The 18,818-nt window shown below is 36.6% G+C and overlaps 1 protein-coding gene across 1 annotated transcript; it reads right to left on the reverse strand.

Annotated features, from left to right (window-relative positions):
• Window positions 1-2,231: 2,231 nt before the first annotated feature.
• CCDC195 (coiled-coil domain containing 195) lies at window positions 2,232-15,978 on the reverse strand. Its single transcript, XM_059927442.1, has 3 exons — window positions 15,717-15,978; window positions 10,894-11,140; window positions 2,232-2,355 (listed from the first exon to the last, which is right to left on the reverse strand). The coding sequence occupies exons 1-3, from the start codon at window positions 15,976-15,978 to the stop codon at window positions 2,232-2,234; spliced, it is 633 nt and encodes a 210-aa protein (XP_059783425.1).
• Window positions 15,979-18,818: the final 2,840 nt, after the last annotated feature.

Here is an 18,818-nt window from a genome sequence, read left to right on the forward strand (position 1 = left end):
ACATAATATGTGGATTACAATAACCACATAGTACTCTCTTAGACTGCTTTATCATATTTTTAAAGTTCTATGGGTGGTGTTTTCCATAATCAGAAGGTACTACTGTACTTTCCTTTTTATTTTGGTGGTAAAAACATCAGGCTCAATGCTTGTGCCTGCCTGGATACTTAGAGGTTCCTAAGATCTGTTTTCTAGAGGGTAAACCAGAATTTGGACTAAGGAATAAAATGAACTCCATAATGTTTCCCATTGTCCCTGTACACAGCTATTTTCTGGTTAAGTTTATTCTAGAGTCACAGCTTAGGGAGTAGAAATAGCTCAAGGAAATCGGAGCAGACAGAATTGGGGTGCTGGAAAAGTTGCCAGGGCCAACCATTTGATTTTGAGCACATTGTTTATGTTTTCCTTTGTTTCAATATCTTTATTTGTTAAAGGACATTTGCAGGAGACCAATTTATGAAAGCAAATAGCTCTGGCAGATGTTGGTGTACTTTGATAATAGATTGATGTATTTGTTAACTTTTGGCTTTCATCACCCACAGAGTTATGAATTTCTGCCACTATTGGCAGTGATGGTGACCATTAAGAATTCATCATGGGGAGGTTTCTATTCCTTCTTCCTCTTTCTCTTTTTCCTCTTCTTTCCAGGTAAAGTACACAGCTCTGAATGCTAGGGAAGTGTCTTGCTGTTCATCTTTTAGCTGATGACTCATCAACTTAGCCAAGAGAAAATCAAAAGCTAGAACACACAAAAGCTAGAAATCTCACATATAAATTTTTACCTGGTATCTTAAATCTGGTCTTTAGACAAATTGTATTTGGTTTTCACAATGTTTTAAAAATTGAACATAATGCCAGTATTTATGAATCAGGAGATTTTGCATAAAAATCCAGATTTTAACATCCATTGGACGATAGACCATGTGACAATGGAGTGTCCCCTTCCCCACACAGCCTCACAAGGGTGAGTAGTTGCAGCCCCATGTGGATAGAGTGTGCATATGCCTGTTCTCCAGAGCACCCCCCCACTCCTTTCTATCACTTGTCTGTCCCTGCTGGACATTTGAGTTCCCCTCTTTCCTATCTTTCCCCTCTGGTTGTAACCTTGCCCTATTGTACACCTGGTATAAGGCTGAGAATATTGTTAATCTTAAATGAATATCATAAATAAAGGAAACATCTGACCCATTATGTGACTTTTACCTCAGGGTATTCGTTGATTCATCCATTTCCCTTCCAGGAGTCTGTCTTGTGATTATTAAAAACCTCTCTTAGAAATAGACTGGACCATTCATACCCTTTCCTTGCTTCCCTGCTTCTTCAACTTGGCATCGGATCTGGGGAACCCTATGATTCTTAGTATTTACAATAGTGGATAGCAATCATAGCTGTCTAAGACATCACCTGGGAAGGCTTGTTTAAAAATGTGAATTTCTTGTCTTGTTCCTGTCTGGAGCCCCCAGATCTGCATTTTAACACTCTGGAGATTTTAACATAAGATATTTGTTTAAAAGGCATACTGGTATTAGAACATGATTGCTGTAAACCTGGAGGAGGAGATGGTCTCTTGACTAGAAGTTCAGGATTTGAGGGAGTTCTGAGGTTTTCAACCTCTAAGTAATAATCATTTGAACCTTTTTCTCTCTCCTTCCAACCAGGATGAGTGTCTTTGCCGTTAGCCAGCCCACAGTTACTCTGAGCCCACAATACACGCTGTGGGAGTTTGCTGTGTTTGTGTCTACATGCCAGTAACACGGGATATTAAAAGACCAAGTGAGCTTGTGTCAGTGAAATATCAACACACAAATTAACTATAAGGATAATCACTGTGGCTTCTATGTTATAATCAGAAATAGAACTTTTTTTTTCTAGATTTGTTATAGTTTCAACTGGAGAACGACACATAATGGGAACAGCAGCATTTCCTGATAGCATAGCACAGATACGAAACACTTAGCATGCAATTTAATTTAATTACATTTAATTGCTCACATGCTGCATAGAGAGACTTCCACAGCCACCGTGCACCCATCAACAACAACATAAAGTAATGGCTTCCATTTCTTGGCCAAGTCCACTGACAACTCTATTGATCCAATGCCAAATATTTGTATATCTTACTGAGCATCTTGCCAAAGGTCTTTGCAGGGGAGGACATTGACCCAGCCAGGCCTCGGTGTTCCCACATGTTGGAAATCAACTGTTTCTTAAATTTCACCACCTTACGTATACTATTCTGTAATGGTACTTAGCTGGTTTGTGGTCTGATCTGGTGAGTATTTCAAAGAACTTGAGTTTTTGGAATATGAAGACATGTTCATGGGTAACAGGAAACTGACTGTCTTTATCTTGTCCCTAAAGAATGCAGAATAGGGAAAGAGAAATAAAACTTTTTAGTGAGCCTTTATGCAAAAACACTTACTATTTCTACAAAACATTTACTATTTTTGCAAGTCACCAAATATTGCTTAAAGTGTTAAAGGTTCACCTTAAATATATCATAATTTTTTTGTTTAGTTGTTCAATAATAATGCATGAAAAAATATTGGAATTGGCCTTTTGATTAAACCCAGTGAATAGCACTGATAAAACTAAAATTTAAAATTTTTGAGGCAAGGTCTGTACGTCTGAGGATTATTAGCTTGGCGTTTAAAGTTGGAGAACATCATGTTCTCTCAGGCAAACTGTCCTACACACCAAAACTCTTCAGTTGAAATGAAAAAGAAATTTGAGGGAATTATTTTATAATCCCAATCAATCTGCACTTTGGAGTTTGAATTAATGGACTATCCATCACACCTGAACAATGAGGGGAGAGAGAAGTGACAGCAATGACCCAGTGTTACCTGAGGGATTAAATCTTTTCATTTTGCCCACTTCTCCTTTCCCCTTGAACAGTGTTATATATAATTTTGACATAAATCAGGATAAAGTTCTCCCAGGAATAAGTCTAAAGAGCAGTGTTTAAAATTATTGCCTTTTCTCTAGTTTTTTTTTTTCTTTCTTTTCTCTAGTTTTGATCTCTCTCTCTCTTTAATTAGATAAGGCTATAATTTCACTGAATGGCATTTAGTGGCCTGTATCTAGGGGAACACATCTGCTCCCTCCCTTGGGAGGAAGGCCAGTAGTTCTATATGGGATCAATAAAATAATAACTGCTTTGCCACTTAGCAAGCATTCACTTGACTATCCCATTTATTCTTCAAAGAAACTATGAGGTAACTGCTATTATGATTCTCTTTTTACAAAAGAATAAACTACGGCACAGCTCAGACTAATAACTTGTCCAAGACCATGCTGTTTGCAAAAGATGGAGTTGGGACTTTAGCCATCTGATTCCAGAGGCTGTCTTCTTAACCACTTTGCTTAGGAAAAGAAGACAATGTATTTATTTTAATGTGTCTGTTTTATCCTATCAGTAAAATATCATTTCTAAGTTTAGTTGTCCATATGGACCCTTTTCCCTAATCTTTTCAACAGCCTGAGGTTATTTTTTCTTTTTTTCTTGAATGCAGGAGGAAAAGATTGGGTTTCTATGTCAAAATTAGGGAAAAAATTAAAATCCAGTCTCTAGTTTCTGGAGATCATTGGTTCTTAGAAATATTGACATTGGCATTATTCCGTAAAATACTTTATTGGTACAATAATAGAAAAGTTCATAAGCAAATTAGGTACAATGTCTCACTGATTTGAAAGCTAGTTCAAACAAATTGGTTCTTGATAAATCTTTGTAAGATTCTTTGAAAGCTATTAGAAAGGAAATGAATTTACCCAAAAATTAGAGGAATAATGTAATGAGTTGTTACTTTACTAGTTAATCCCTAAGAAAGTAAAAGACAAAATAAAAAAGTACTACAAAAAAAAACCCACTTAATTCCTATTCAACAGTTCTCTGTATCTACTGGGTTTTATGCCAACCCAGCTGTTGATTTAAAGCCGTTACTGACTTTCTTGCTTTAACACAATTCTACAATTGGCTCAAACTTTCAAATTAAAGTAGATTCCAAATTAGAAATGGATTGTGTTCTAATAGTTTATTCACTGGCAGCTTGGAAGTTGGAAAACATTTTGCTTCAGAAAAATAATACATTATAAACATTGGCTAGGTCCCCAAACTACCATAGAAAATAATGTAAATTGAAATGGGAAAATTAATACCGCTATATTTCCCAGTTTAGCATTGTAGGTCTGTAAGCCTGTAATGGTTAAAGTGCAAAAACTAAAGCATTATAATACAGGCACTGTACAATTATAAACTATGTAAACACAAGCCTGGAAAGATACGCATTAAAATCTCAATGGTGGTTTTTCAGGTAGTGGGATTTTGGAAGATTTTCCTTTTTATACTTTTTACTTTGTATATTACACTAATATTTTATAATTAGCAATTTAAAAAATAATGAACATTTAGTGCTTTTATATAACTGTATATTATATGTGTACATAATTTTATTTAGACAAAGGGTACATCTCTGCCTTTCTTCCCTCCTCCCTCTTTGAAATCACATGGCCATTGGAACACAATGGTTGGGTGTACACTTCCTGTTTCCATATCCCACATCTGCTTTGTTAACAAATCTTGTTGGCTCCACCTTCAAATGTTTAGAAACCACATCCAGTTATTGCCGTTGGCCAAGAAATAATCATTTCTTGTCTAAATTATATTTTTAGCCTTAAACCTGGTCCCCTTGCTTTCTGTATTGTTTTTCTATAGTCTTTTCAAAAGAGAGCTCCATATATACATATATATATATATATATATATATATATATATATATATATATATATATAATGAAAAGAGTATATTATGCATCCCGATTCACTTAGAAAAAAATCCAGAATCATTGGAAAGGAGTGGAAGACCACCCTTAGCTCTCTGCCTTCTCTCTCTCTGTCTCGCTTCTTCCCTTCACTACGCTCAGTGCCAGCCATCTTGCCCTTCTTCAAACACCAGTTGTGGACCCACCCAGGCCTCTGACATTTGCTGTTCTCAACGCCTGGAGAGTGCCCCCGCCTACCCACTCCAATCCCCTGCTCATATCCCCAGAACTCTCTCTCTCCATTCTTTATTCAAATAGTGAGGTATCTTCTGGCTACGATATAAAAAATTTCAACAATGCTTGCTCTTCAAACCCTTCATTTTTCCTTTGATTGGTTTACTTTTCTCACCATCTGACATAATATATACTTCCTGTATTTTCATGTTTATTGATCATTATGTTACAAAGGAAAAAGCTCCACATTGGCAGAGATTTTTGACAATTTTTTTCCTGCTGTATCTTCAGTGCCTAGAATCCAGCACGTAGTACACCCTTAAGATGTATTTGCTGAATGAATGAATGTGGGTAATGAAAGCATAAAAAACAGACTGAAAGGATAGAAGAAAAACTCATGGTTAACACTTGCCCCTCAGGAGTACAGGAGAAGAGAGATATAGGGCTTTTCTCTTTATTAGTAACATATTTTCTTTTATATATAAAAATATCTGGATAAAATATGATAAAACTCTTGCAGATGAATACATTGATATTTGTAATATTGGTTTCTGAATGTTTATGTATTTTGAAAATTTTCATAAAGACATATTTTACTAGCTTTCCAATAATTAATGGTAAAGCACATATTCCTAGCATTCCATGGAAGGACTTTTATGATGGATCCTGCTAACTTCTCCATCCTCACTGATTTCCCTACTTTTGGTTTTTCTCCGTAGTCATGATTTCTTCTCTCTTCTTGTCTTTTTTGCTCTACTGGGATGACCCTTCCATTTTTCTTTGCCTGTCCTTCCTGACCCAGGTTCCTCTCTCTGCTCCTATAATAGAACTTTCTACAAATGAAACACAGTTTTCATCCTGCTTTGTAAAATTCAAATAAAACTGGCTCAACCTTTGTATCCCACATCCAGTGGGAAGTCCAGCGCTCTTTCCAATATTTATGAGAATTCTTGCAGGCCTATTAATTATGGTTACCCTTTGATTTGATTTCCTGCCACTGCTGAATTAGATAACTCATTCTCTCAACAACTATATTTGTTCCATTTTCTCTTCCCCAGATAAGTTAATCGTGAAACCAGGTCCCTATTTCTTGATTTTCCTCCTTCTCCTCAGAGGAGACAAATGTGTATACACTTTTTTTTTAAACATCTTTATGGGAGTATAATTGCTTTACAATGGTGTGTTCGTTTCTGCTGTATAACAAAGTGAATCACCTATACATATACATATATCCCCATATCTCCTCCCTCTTGCGTCTCCCTCCCACCCTCCCTATCCCACACATCTAGGTGGACACAAAGCACCGAGCTGATCTCCCTGTGCTATGCAGCTGCTTCCCACTAGCTATCTTTTTTTTTTTTAACTTTATATTGGAGTATAGCCAATTAACAATGTTCTGATAGTTTCAGGTGCACAGCAAAGCAACTCTAGCTATCTATTTTACATTTGGTAGTGTATATATGTCCATGCCACTGTTTCACTTCGTCCCAGCTTATCCTTCACCTTCCCCATGTCCTCAAGTCCATTTGCTACATCTGAGTCTTTATTCCATTCTTGCCCCTACGTTCTTCAGAACCGTGGTTTTTTTTTTTAGATTCCATATATATGTGTTAGCACACAGTATTTGTTTTTCTCTTTCTGACTTACTTCACTGTGTATAACAGTCTCTAGGTCCATCCACCTCATTACAATTAACTCAATTTCGTTTCTTTTTATGGCTGAGTAATATTCCATTGTATATATGTGCCACATCTTCTTTATCCATTCATCTGTCGATGGACACTTAGGTTGCTTCCATGTCCTGGCTATTGTAAATAGTGCTGCAATGAACATTGTGGTACATGACTCTTTTTGAATTATGGTTTTCTCAGGGTATATGCCCAGTAGTGGGATTGCTGGGTCGTATGATAGTTCTATTCTTGGTTTTCTAAGGGACCTCCATACTGTTCTCCACAGTGGCTGTATCAATTTACATTCCCACCAACAGTGGAAGAGGGTTCCCTTTTCTCCACACCCTTCCAGCATCTGTTGTTTGTAGATTTTTTGATGATCGCCTTTCTGATTGGTGTGAGGTGATACTTCATTGTAGTTTTGATTTGCATTTCTCTAATGATTAGTGATGTTGAGCATCCTTTCATGTGTTTGTTGGCAATCTGTGTATCTTCTTTGGAGAAATGTCTATTTAGCTCTTCTGCCCATTTTTGGATTAGGTTGTTTGTTTTTTTGATATTAAGCTGCAAGAGCCGCTTGTAAATTTTGGAGATTAATCCTTTGTCAGTTGCTTCATTTGCAAATATTCTCTCCCATTCTGAGGGTTGTCCTTTTGTCTTGTTTATGGTTTCCTTTGCTGTGCAGCTTTGAAGTTTCATTAGGTCCCATTTGTTTATTTTTGTTTTTATTTCCATTTCTCTAGGAGGTGGGTCCAAAAGGATCTTGCTGTGATTTATATCATGGAGTGTTCTGCCTATGTTTTCCTCTAAAGTTTTATAGTTTCTGGCCTTACATTTAGGTCTTTAATCTATTTTGAATTTATTTTTGTGTATGGTGTTAGGGAGTGTTCTAATTTCATTCTTTTACATGTAGCTGTCCAGTTTTCTCAGCACTACTTATTGAAGAGGCTGTCTTTTCTCCATTGTATATTCTTGCCTCCTTTATCAAAAATAAGGTGACCATATATGCGTGGGTTTATCTCTGGACTTTCTATCCTGTTCCATTGATCTATACTTCTATTTTTGTGCCAGTACCATACTGTCTTGATTACTGTAGTTTGTAGTATAGTCTGAAGTCAGGGAGCCTGATTCCTCCAGCTCCGTTTTTCTTTCTCAAGACTGCTTTGGCTATGCGGGGTCTTTTGTGTTTCCATACAAATTGTGAAACTTTTTGTTCTAGTTCTGTGAAAAATGCCATTGGTAGTCTGATAGGAATTGCATTGAATGTGTAGATTGCTTTGGGTAGTAGAGTCATTTTCACAATGTTGATTCTTCCAATCCAAGAACATGGTATATCTCTCCATCTGTTTGTATCATCTTTAATTTCTTTCATCAGTGTCTTAAAGTTTTCTGAGTATAGGTCTTTTGTCTCCTTAGGTAGGTTTATTCCTAGGTATTTTATTCTTTTTGTTGCAATGGTAAATGGGAGTGTTTCCTTAATTTCTCTTTCAGATTTTTCATCATTAGTGTATAGGAATGCACGGGATTTCTGTGCATTAATTTTGTATCCTGCTACTTTACCAAATTCATTGATTAGCTTTAGTAGTTTTCTGGTAGCATCTTTAGGATTCTATATGTATAGTATCCTGTCATCTGCAAACAGTGACAGCTTTACTTCTTCTTTTCTGATTTGGATTCCTTTTATTTCTTTTTCTTCTCTGATGGCTGTGGCTAAAACTTTCCAAACTATGTTGAATAATAGTGGTGAGAGTGGGCAACCTTGTTTTGTTCCTGATCTTAGTGGAAATGGTTTCAGTTTTTCACCATTGAGAACGATGTTGGCTGTGGGTTTGTCATATATGGCCTTTACTATGTTGAGATAAGTTCCCTCTATGCATACTTTCTGGAGGGTTTTTATCATAAATGGGTGTTGAATTTTTTTGAAAGCTTTTTCTGCATCTATTGAGATGATCATATGGTTTTTCTCCTTCAATTTGTTAATATGGTGTATCACATTGATTGATTTGCATATATTGAAGAATCCTTGCATACCTGGGATAAACCCCGGTTGATCATGGTGTATGATCCTTTTAATTTGCTGTTGGATTCTGTTTGCTAGTATTTTGTTGAGCATTTTTGCATCTATGTTCATCAGTGATATTGCCCTGTATTTTTCTTTCTTTGTGGCATCTTTGTCTGGTTTTGGTATCAGGGTGTTTGTGGCCTCGTAGAATGAGTTTGGGAGTATTCTTCCCTCTGCTATATTTTGGAAGAGTTTGAGAAGGATGGGTGTTAGCTCTTCTCTAAATGTTTGATAGAATTCGCCTGTGAAGCCATCTGGTCCTGGGCTTTTGTTTGTTGGAAGATTTTTAATCACAGTTTCAATTTCAGTGCTTGTGTTTGGTCTGTTTATATTTTCTATTTCTTCCTGAAAGGTTGTGCTTTTCTAAGAATTTGTCCATTTCTTCCAGGTTGTCCATTTTATTGGCATAGAGTTGCTTGTAGTGATCTCTCATGATCCTTTGGATTTCTGCAGTGTCAGTTGTTACTTCTCCTTTTTCATTTCTAATTCTTTTGATTTGAGTGCTCTCCCTTTTTTTCTTGATGAGTCTGGCTAATGGTTTATCAATTTTGTTTATCTTCTCAAAGAACCAGCTTTTAGTTTTATTCATCTTTGCTATTGTTTCCTTCATTTCTTTTTCATTTATTTCTGATCTGATCTTTATGATTTCTTTCCTTCTGCTAACTTTGTGGTTTTTTTGTTCTTCTTTCTCTAATTGCTGTAGGTGTAAGGTTAGGGTGTTTATTTGAAATTTTTCTTGTTTCTTGAGGTAGGATTGTATTGCTATAAACTTCCCTCTTAGAACTGCTTTTGCTGCATCCCATAGGTTTTGGGTCATCGTGTTTTCATTGTCATTTGTTTCTAGGTATTTTTTAATTTCCTCTTTGATTTCTTCAGTGATCTCTTGGTTATTAAGTAGTGTATTGTTTAGCCTCCATGTGTTTGTATTTTTTACAGATTTTTTACTGTAGTTGATACCTAGTCTCATAGCGTTGTGGTCAGTAAAGATACGTGATATGATTTCAATTTTGTTAAATTTACCAAGGCTTGATTTTTGACCCAAGATATGATCTATTCTGGAGAATGTTCCATGAGTACTTTAAAAGAAAGTGTATTCTGTTGTTTCTGGATGGAATGTACTATAAATATCAATTAAGTCCATCTTGTTTAATGTATCATTTAAAGGTTGTGTTTCCTTCTTTATTTTCATTTTTGATGATCTGTCCATTGGTGAAAGTGGGGCGTTAAAGTCCTCTACTGTGATTGTTTTACTGTCAATTTTCCCTTTTATGTCTGTTAGCATTTGCCTTATATATTGAGGTGCTCCTATGTTGGGTGCATAACTTAAAAGCTTTTCCACAGCAAAGGAAAACATAAACAAGATGTGTATATACCTTTGATAGTCAGGGCGTAACTGGGAATGGGGAGGTAGAAATGCAGATTGTGGGGGAGGGGAAGTGATGCTCTAACACAGTAGTGCTTGACAGTGACAATCTTGTTCCGAAAGAGCCCTTGGCTTTACCCACTACAAGGGCCACTGGCCAAGTTTCCTCTTAAAGATTCCCAGCTTACTTCTCAAATATTTTCTCAGTCCCTCCCATTTGCAGCCTGCTCATAACTCCTTAAATACCAATTCGTATTTTGCAGAACAGGTCAGTTTCCTCTTTGTCTCTTGGCCTGTTTGGCTTATGCCTAGAGGGTCCTGTCTTATACTCACATAAGCCCATGAAGGCGCCTTCCTCCACAAGAACAGTTCTTTCTCAGAGAGGAATTCTCTATTCAGCTCCTAATGTAACTGTGCCTTCTCCCTGAGACACTATTGCAGTGGTCAGTTTACTTGTGCGTCTTTGTCACTAAATGAAAGTTTTGAACATAACGTTTTGCTTTTGCAGGATCTTGGATCCCCAGTGACCAGCTCAGAGTATGATAATTAATGCTTGATTAGTAAGTGAAGACTGATGGTTCTCCACTTAATAGAGGCATCTATTAGAGGGTACCATTTGATCTCACATAAATTTGTTTCTTTTGGTTCTCAAAACAGACATAAGTACGATGGAAGTTATCTTGGCCTAATAGCCTACTTGGTTTTATTACTTCCACTAGATAAGACCTGGCTTATCCAGGAGAACGTCTCAGTAGCCATCACAGCATTCAACTATAAACTATCCTGAGGCGGATTGTACATTACCTGCAACCAAAACCATGCTTGGGAAAGCCTCTTTGGCTGGAACCATTGCTGGTAAAAGAATCTGGGGCAAACATCTTTTCTTCGTTGTCTTGCTTCTTAATTGAAGAACATGCCAGTGATTTGACTGTTTTTTGAGCTTCTAGAATTCCACAATTTGGATGTTTTTTCCCAGCTTTCCAAGGATCATTTGCAGCTAACAAATGAGTTGGTGAGGAAATGGAATAGCGTCTAACAATCATGACATTGCCTGTACAGGAGACACAAAATTCAAGTTTAAAAATTCTACTTTTAATGACATCCACAAATGGAAGATTGTGTTGGTAGTAAATACTTCATTGAAACTAACTAACCAAAGCTGTTGTTTTTAGATTATGTTTTTTTGCATAAAAGACATTAATTCATTGATTTATTTTGCAAATTATTGAGTGCCAACCATGAGCCAGGTGTTTTTTTAAGAGATGGGGTGTGGGAGTGAACAACACAGAATTCTTGCCTGCATAAAATTCTCATGTGGCTGACAGATGATAAGCAATATATGATAAAATTCAGATAGTGATAGGTTCTAGGAAGACAAATCAAGCTGATGAGGGCTAGGGGATAGAGGCAGATGAGGGAGGGGGTCTATTTAAATAGTGTGGTCAGGGAAGACCTTCCTGAGAACATAGAATATGAACAGAGAGCTGGACATACAGAGATAATAAAACACGATCTTAAAATGCAAAGAACATGAATTTCTAGACATGCAGTTCTGGGCGTTCTCCTCATTCTAGAAGAACGTGCTCGTCCACAGCCCCTCATCACTTGAATAGCCACAAATAATTGAACTGGCTGCTCCCAACTGGCCTGAAATGTGTGTGTTGGCTTTAGTTAGGACAGTTGTTATGAGGATGCCTGTCGCATGAGAGATGAAAGCAAGGCAGACACATGGAAAGAAGTAAAGCCTCGGGACTTCCCTGGTGGTCCAGTGGTTAAGACTCCGCCCTTCCACTGCAGGGGGTGTGGGTTCCATCCCTGGTCGGGGAATTAAGATCCTGCATGCTGCAAGGTACGGCCAAAAAATTAAAAAAAAAAAAAAAAAAAAGAAGAAGTAGTAAAGATGCCTTCTGTGGGAAACAGGAGTTCTCCGGAGAGAGATGGAGAGATTTATGGCTTTAGTTTCTGAGGGCTTCCAACCCAATTTCTGTCCATAAGGGCCTGCTAATAATCTCTTTCCTTGAGGTAAATCCTATCTCCATTCCTTGTAATGAAAGCACCTTGAATAAAAGAGCTTTATTTTAGGGAGTCTTGGTTTGTCTGCATCTCACTTCTAACACTGTGCAAACTGACCTGGGGCCTGTCATTCAACCTCTACTTAGACATCTAGCTATTACCCCTGGGGTTAATGACACTGACCTCAAGGGTTGGTTTCCATTTTCTGGAGCACTCAATGAATGTTTGTTGAATCTTTATTCTTTCTCATCATAGCTTTGCCATTAGCTAGCATGAAAGTATAAGAAAGTGCAGCATCGTGTTTAGGTTTTCAGAGGGCTGGAAGCACAATTTTCTCTTTTTTAAGTTTGTGGCCCGTGTCTGCAGAACACAGACAGCAAATTATATAGCCATTACAGAAAGCAGAGGCTGCCCTGGCTTTTCATAGTTTGGAAAAGCAGAAGGTCATATTTTAAGCAAGAGTTTGTGGGGGAGTTTAAGTTCAAATCTCTCTGAAGTAATTAACTGCAAATACTATTCATAAATTATCTTTGAACACTTCCTTTGGCCATGATCTATCACTTCTATAATTATCTAAAAACAGGTTTATGACTGTTGACAAACATAAAAGTTTCTGTTTAAGAGGATTATAAAACAATATCTTTATACCAAATGGTAGGAAAGTACAACAGAGGAAATTATATTCATAATAGCAAAGTTAAGTTTATTGTTTGGGACCTATACTCCAGCTTGACTGATCAGCATATAGGCTTTTGGTTTATGTCCCTGGATCACAAATAATCTGTATCCTTTAGTTTCTTATCAATAAAAGGGAAAGAATATTCCACAGAGCATCACAGGGTCATTAGCACCAATTCAAAGATTGCTTTCAAATGCAGTTTATTTGCCAGCAAAGGGTATGAGCAGATTGAAGGGAATGCTGGAGTTTCCCTGTAAAGAATTGCTTCTTGCATCTTCTTCATAGCAAATTATCTCTTCCCTAAAAGAGCCTAGGAGAGATTGCAAAGGGCAGGAGGGGTGAGGGCAACATCCCTGTAATGGACGGGTTGGATTTTGTACCTACCAAATGCTGGCACACTCTTACATATGTTTCCAGGAGAATTTCGTCTCAAGTGATCGCTTCCAGACCCACCTTAATGGTTCCTTCTTAAAGTGAGACACACTTCTGATTTCATATCGTTCCTTCTCAAAGAATAGGTTTATGTTATTTTGTTTTCAAGAGGATCAGACAAGCTGCTTAATCTCTCTGGGTCTTGTAGCCTCAGCAGTAAAAACAGGGGATGAGCTCTAAATCTCCTCCTTAGCAGAACATTTCTATCATTCAGTTGCAAGTATGAATTTTGATTGATATCAGCAATATCTTACTGACTGCTAATAAAAAACTTAAACTCAAGTCAAATAATATTTTTCCGACCCATCCAATGATATGACGACAACTGCTACCAAGTAACTCATGCTGAGTCTTACTTGTGCTACATCATTTAATCGTCTCAGCAGTCCTATGAGATAGATTCTATCACTTTCTTCATTTTACAGATGAGGAGAGTGATCATAAAACATGTCACATTCATAGAGTCATAGAATTCTACAGTTGGAATAGGCCTTGGAAGGCATCTAACTGATTCATTTTTACTTGATAATGCTAAGATCAGGAATTTTATGTGAGCTCCCCAGCACTGACCAACCATTACAAAACGGATTACAACCCAGGTGTCTTCATGCTCAGGCCAATGTTCCTTCTACTTATGTCACTTTCATAATAGAACATCACATGTACGACACACAGAAATATCACTTAAATGAACTCAACTGGGTTTCTAAGCACAAATTTAAATCATATTTCCTTCTTTGCTTTGTTGGTGCAACTGGCAAGAGTTCCCCAAATGTCACCAAACGTTTTTCACTAGTCCTTTTCCAACTTAATGCTTATATTCTTATTGGAGGTCACCATTCAGATGCTGAAAATGTATATTATCAGTTGTGTATTTAGCTCTTAATAATATTCAAACCTCCTTTAAACTTGATGGCATTCAGGCCCTGAATTCAGGGTTTAAAGGGTAATACTCTTTGCTCTTTAACCAGTTTAATGCTTGTTTTAGAATAGCACTAGGTATACTGAGGCCCAAATTACTTTTGCATTAGGATAAGCATCATGAAAAATAGATTTGAAAGAGTTGTTTACCTTTGGAGTAAGGCAGTTGTTTTCAATTGGGAGAAATGTTGTCTTCCAGGTGACATTTGGAATGTCTGAAGACATTTTTGATGGTCATGACTGAAGGGGGAGAGGCAGGTACTACTAGTGTTTAGAAGCCAGGAAAAACTGCTAAACACCCTACAATGTCCAAGACAAACTGCTATAATACAGAGTTATTCAGTCCAAATGTCAAGAATTCAGAGATGGAGGAAGCCTGGGGAAGGATATACTACACATGTCCATATGTTTTTGTTTTTTTTTCACCAGGAGAAGGTCTAACTTCCGTAAAGGTTACTCTTTCAGTTTTACTAAATAACCAACAGACAGAATAACTCAGATCCAGTGCTGTTCTTGACAACAAGGGAAAAGACCGTGACTGGAATCTGCTCCCAGCTTTGAAATACAGGGACCCATACTAGAAAAAGGCCTCTTTAACAGAAAAAACCAGCTGGAAATAGAACATGTCCCATTGCCAAGCTGCTCAGCACCTCTAAATGGCATTGCCTGAATCTTTTGACAGAGGATATTAAGCGCTTTGAGTATTTAATTATGTATCTCAATTTTATTTGAATATACTGTATGTAGGCAAGCACTCATTTCAATGTAGAACGTATTTTTTCACTCTCCTGATTTCTGACTTAATGTATAGTCCTCACAGTCAAAACTCTTTCCCATAAAAGGTGAGAGATTTGATTCTTTTAGAATATATCATTGCCTTTTATTCTTGAAGTCTTCAACCTGTATAGTAAGTTGAATTATGTGCAACATATGTTCATAAAGGACAGTAAAAATTTTGTAAAATACGGATAAGAAATAATACCTACCATTTGTTGTGTGTTTGCCAGGTGCTATACTAAGCACTTAGGTTATCATTAAAGTCAATCCTCACAACCATGTGAGGTAGGTACTGTAACACTTCCAAATGAACAAAATGAGGGTTAAAGATTTCTCAGAGCTAGCTCTAAATCTAGTGGCTAACTGGTGTCAGATCACTAGCAACCATATTTGTCTGATTCTAATATCCATATACTTAATTATTACGCAATACTGTTCTAGGTTAATAAGCGAGCACGCCATTTGACACGTACCCATTTGGTGTCCCATTATGTAGCATTTAAATGCTTGAAGTCAAGAAAGGAAAAAAAGCATTACTTTTAATATGACTGATTTCCACAAATCTGTCATCCTCATCTTCCCAGGACTATCTGGAGATAGTTTCAATGTTGTTAAAATATGTTGCTTGAAGATGCTAAAGAAATTTTTGCCTAGGGATTCAAAGCTAATCTACCAGGAGAAAAAGGATGGAACTCACCACTGTAATACCAAGTTATGCAGTTATGTGAGAGGCACAATAAACCTACTATTTGGGAGATATTTGCAAAGGTGGGTACAGCCCAGAAGAGCTATGGACATACGGTACCTTGGTGTTCTCTCACAGCTGGGGCCGTACCAGTGGAAACACCACCATGAAGGGCTGCTGGAGATTGTCCAGGCACTTCTGCAAATTTACCGAGGTCTGTGACTTCCTCTTCCTTCTCATCTCCTGATTTTCCCCCTGAGCCTGGGGTTCTCTGACTACTTGAAGTCAGCTTCATCCGGAGGGCTTGATTCTCTTTCTCCAGCTTACTGATCTCTGCCCGCATTTCCTGGATAACTCTCATGAGCTGGATATTTGCTTCCATTGCCTCTTTTCAGGTCGTTATGGTTTGTTCCTTTGGGGAGACAGATCAACATTTGCTCATGAACCAAATGCACAATCTACTCAGTGAAACAAGTTGATCCCGCCCATAAACCTTCCTGAACAATAAGTGTCATTCTTCTCTATGCCATCTTTCAGCACCTGGGGAGTTAGGCTGTCTAGGGAGGTAAAGGATCTCTATGATTTATTCATTCTGGGTTTTGTTTTTCAGAACAGAGCTTTTCTTTGTATCTTTCATTTCATATCAATCCACAGTTCTAGAATATTGCTTTGTGTCTGCAGAGGACACTCCAGAAATTTCCAGTGAGGAACAGAGTTTCTTGCTTCTGTCATGAACTCACCATCCTACCAGCCACTCAAGTTTTTTCTCTGTTGCTATTTGTGGGATCAGACGTTTCATAGAATCACCAACTGGCACGAGCACATCAAAACTGGCACATAAGAATTATTCCTTGTCTTCTCTGTAACATATATCATAGTTCTGTACTTTTTGGGTAAATTATTAATTTTGACACCTCTTGATTAAGGGTAACTAGCAGAGGAAGTCATATGAATTGCAGTGAGATTATTTAAATGAGATGTTGATAATTATACCTAAATCCCTTAAGATAATTTCAAGGACCATATAATTACTTCTCAGTAGGTTTCTATCTTATAAGCATTTTTGCTGTTATTTGGTTTCAGAGTGTTTGCTTGGGCAAATACTGCCCAGAGCTATTTTGGGAATGTAAGAAGATACAGGTTAAACATTAATCTTGAATGAGAAGAACACGCTATAGGTAACAGCTTTCATTACCTATTTCCTGAAGAGGTTTCTTTGTTGGGAATGAAAAGTACGAATCTTAGATAACATATTCTCTATAACCACTTGGAAATTCAATTAATGTTTAAACATGAATGCCTTTTTGCAATAGGGTAAAAATGATCAGATAATTTTTCATGGTGATAGCTTTCCCTGCGCATTTGTTCCCTTATGTTTTTATGTATATTGATGTGTTTTTTTTTTGCTTATCCTAATAAATAGGATAGGCAGGTTGATTGATCCAAGGCCGTAGGTGAGAGTGATTGGAGAAAGTATTATTCCTTTTTTATTCATACTGAATTATTATATGTATTTAAATTTTATGAAGTGTTTACTAAAAAGTCAGTCTAAAAAAACAATGTGGCTGTTTTGATATACTACTTCTATTTGTATTTAAATGAATTTCAGTAAACTTTTGTGTGCCAAACTGGCTAGAGGCGATGGAAATGGCTGTGGAAATATGGAATATGGAGTAAGATGAGTCTTAAAGGTCATCCAGTCCAACCACCTACCAGATATTCAAATCTGTTCCACAACATCTCTGTAATGGATTATTGACCCTATATTTAAGTATTTTCCCTGTAGGAAAGTCCCCTTCCTACCAAGGTATACTACTTACTTTTTAATTAAAATTATTTACTTGACCAAAAATTGGCCTCCATGTAGCTTGTTCCTAGTTCTTCTCTTTAGAGAGGTTATGTGACAAGCCTAATCCTTGTTTTAATGAAAATTCTTATTCTATCATGTTCTAATGAGTCTCTATTCACCAGAAGGAACATCCCAATTTTTTCAACTGTTTGTCAGCTAATGTGGGTTCATGGACCTTGGCCACTCTCTTTTGAACATGTTTCCATTTGTAGAAAGGCCTCTTGAACTAGGATGTCCAGGTCTAAATGTATTCTTCTGAAGGCATCTGACTAGCCTGGAGTATACTGGCATAGCTTCTGTAAAGTCTTCTGTAGAAAATATTCCATAAAATTGGGCAGTAAAGACCGTTCTTGAAATTGTATTCACTGAAACAAAGCAGGAATTGTATAACTGTTGAAACTGAAAAAATAGTCATTATTTATAGACAATTTGATTGTATATCTAGAAAGTCCAAGAAAGTGAATAAAAAATTTTATTTTGTAATCTCTTATGTTACAAAATAAATATTTAAAAATCAGTAGTTTTCCAAAGTACTATTAATAACTATATAGAATAAAATAATTGAAAAGTATTCCACTAACAATAGCCTCCCTGCCTATAAAATCACTCAGGAATTGTCTTTAAAAAGTTTGTAGAAGAAAATCTAGTATTTTACTGAGTTAGAAAACTTAAGAAAATGGAGAATATGCTCTTGGTGAGAGGACCGTATATTTTAAGGAAATCGTAATTGAATTTCTAATTTATAGGTTTAGTGAAAGCACAAATTCTTTTGTTAAAAAAGAAACTGATGAAATCATTCTAAAGATCACCTGGAGACAATAGGCTTGAATTATGTGAAAATGAAGCATATTTTTTGGGTCTTTGCCTTATTAAATTATTCAATAGAGTATGAAGCTGTAAAGATGAAAACAGCAAATACTGGTGAATTTGCAGGTAGGACAAAGTTACAGATAATTCCTAGAAGAAATAGAAATGGCCAAAAAATGTGAAAGAATCTCAACATCACTAGTAATTTTGCAAATGAAAACAATGAAATACTTTTTGTGGAAGGGCCTAACAAGCTAGCAAAGATTTTGAAAAACGAATAAAATTAATGCAAATACTACTAATAAATGGCATGTCTTTTTGATAAGCAGTTTTACAATAAGTATCAAGGATATTTAAAAAATTCTTCACTGTAGACCTTTAAATTCTACCTTCTAGACTCTACCTAAGAAAGTAATTATATTTAAAGATTTTTATAAAAGGATGCTCATTGTGCACTACTTTAATAACAAAACATTGGAAATAACCTAAGTGTCCAAAAGAGGAGAATAAATAAATAAAATATGATAGAGCCTTAAAACATAATAGAATTCTGAAACTGAAAATGT

Source organism: Balaenoptera ricei, chromosome 7 (genome assembly GCF_028023285.1).
Source record: "Balaenoptera ricei isolate mBalRic1 chromosome 7, mBalRic1.hap2, whole genome shotgun sequence".
In the NCBI taxonomy this organism is placed as follows: domain Eukaryota; kingdom Metazoa; phylum Chordata; class Mammalia; order Artiodactyla; family Balaenopteridae; genus Balaenoptera; species Balaenoptera ricei.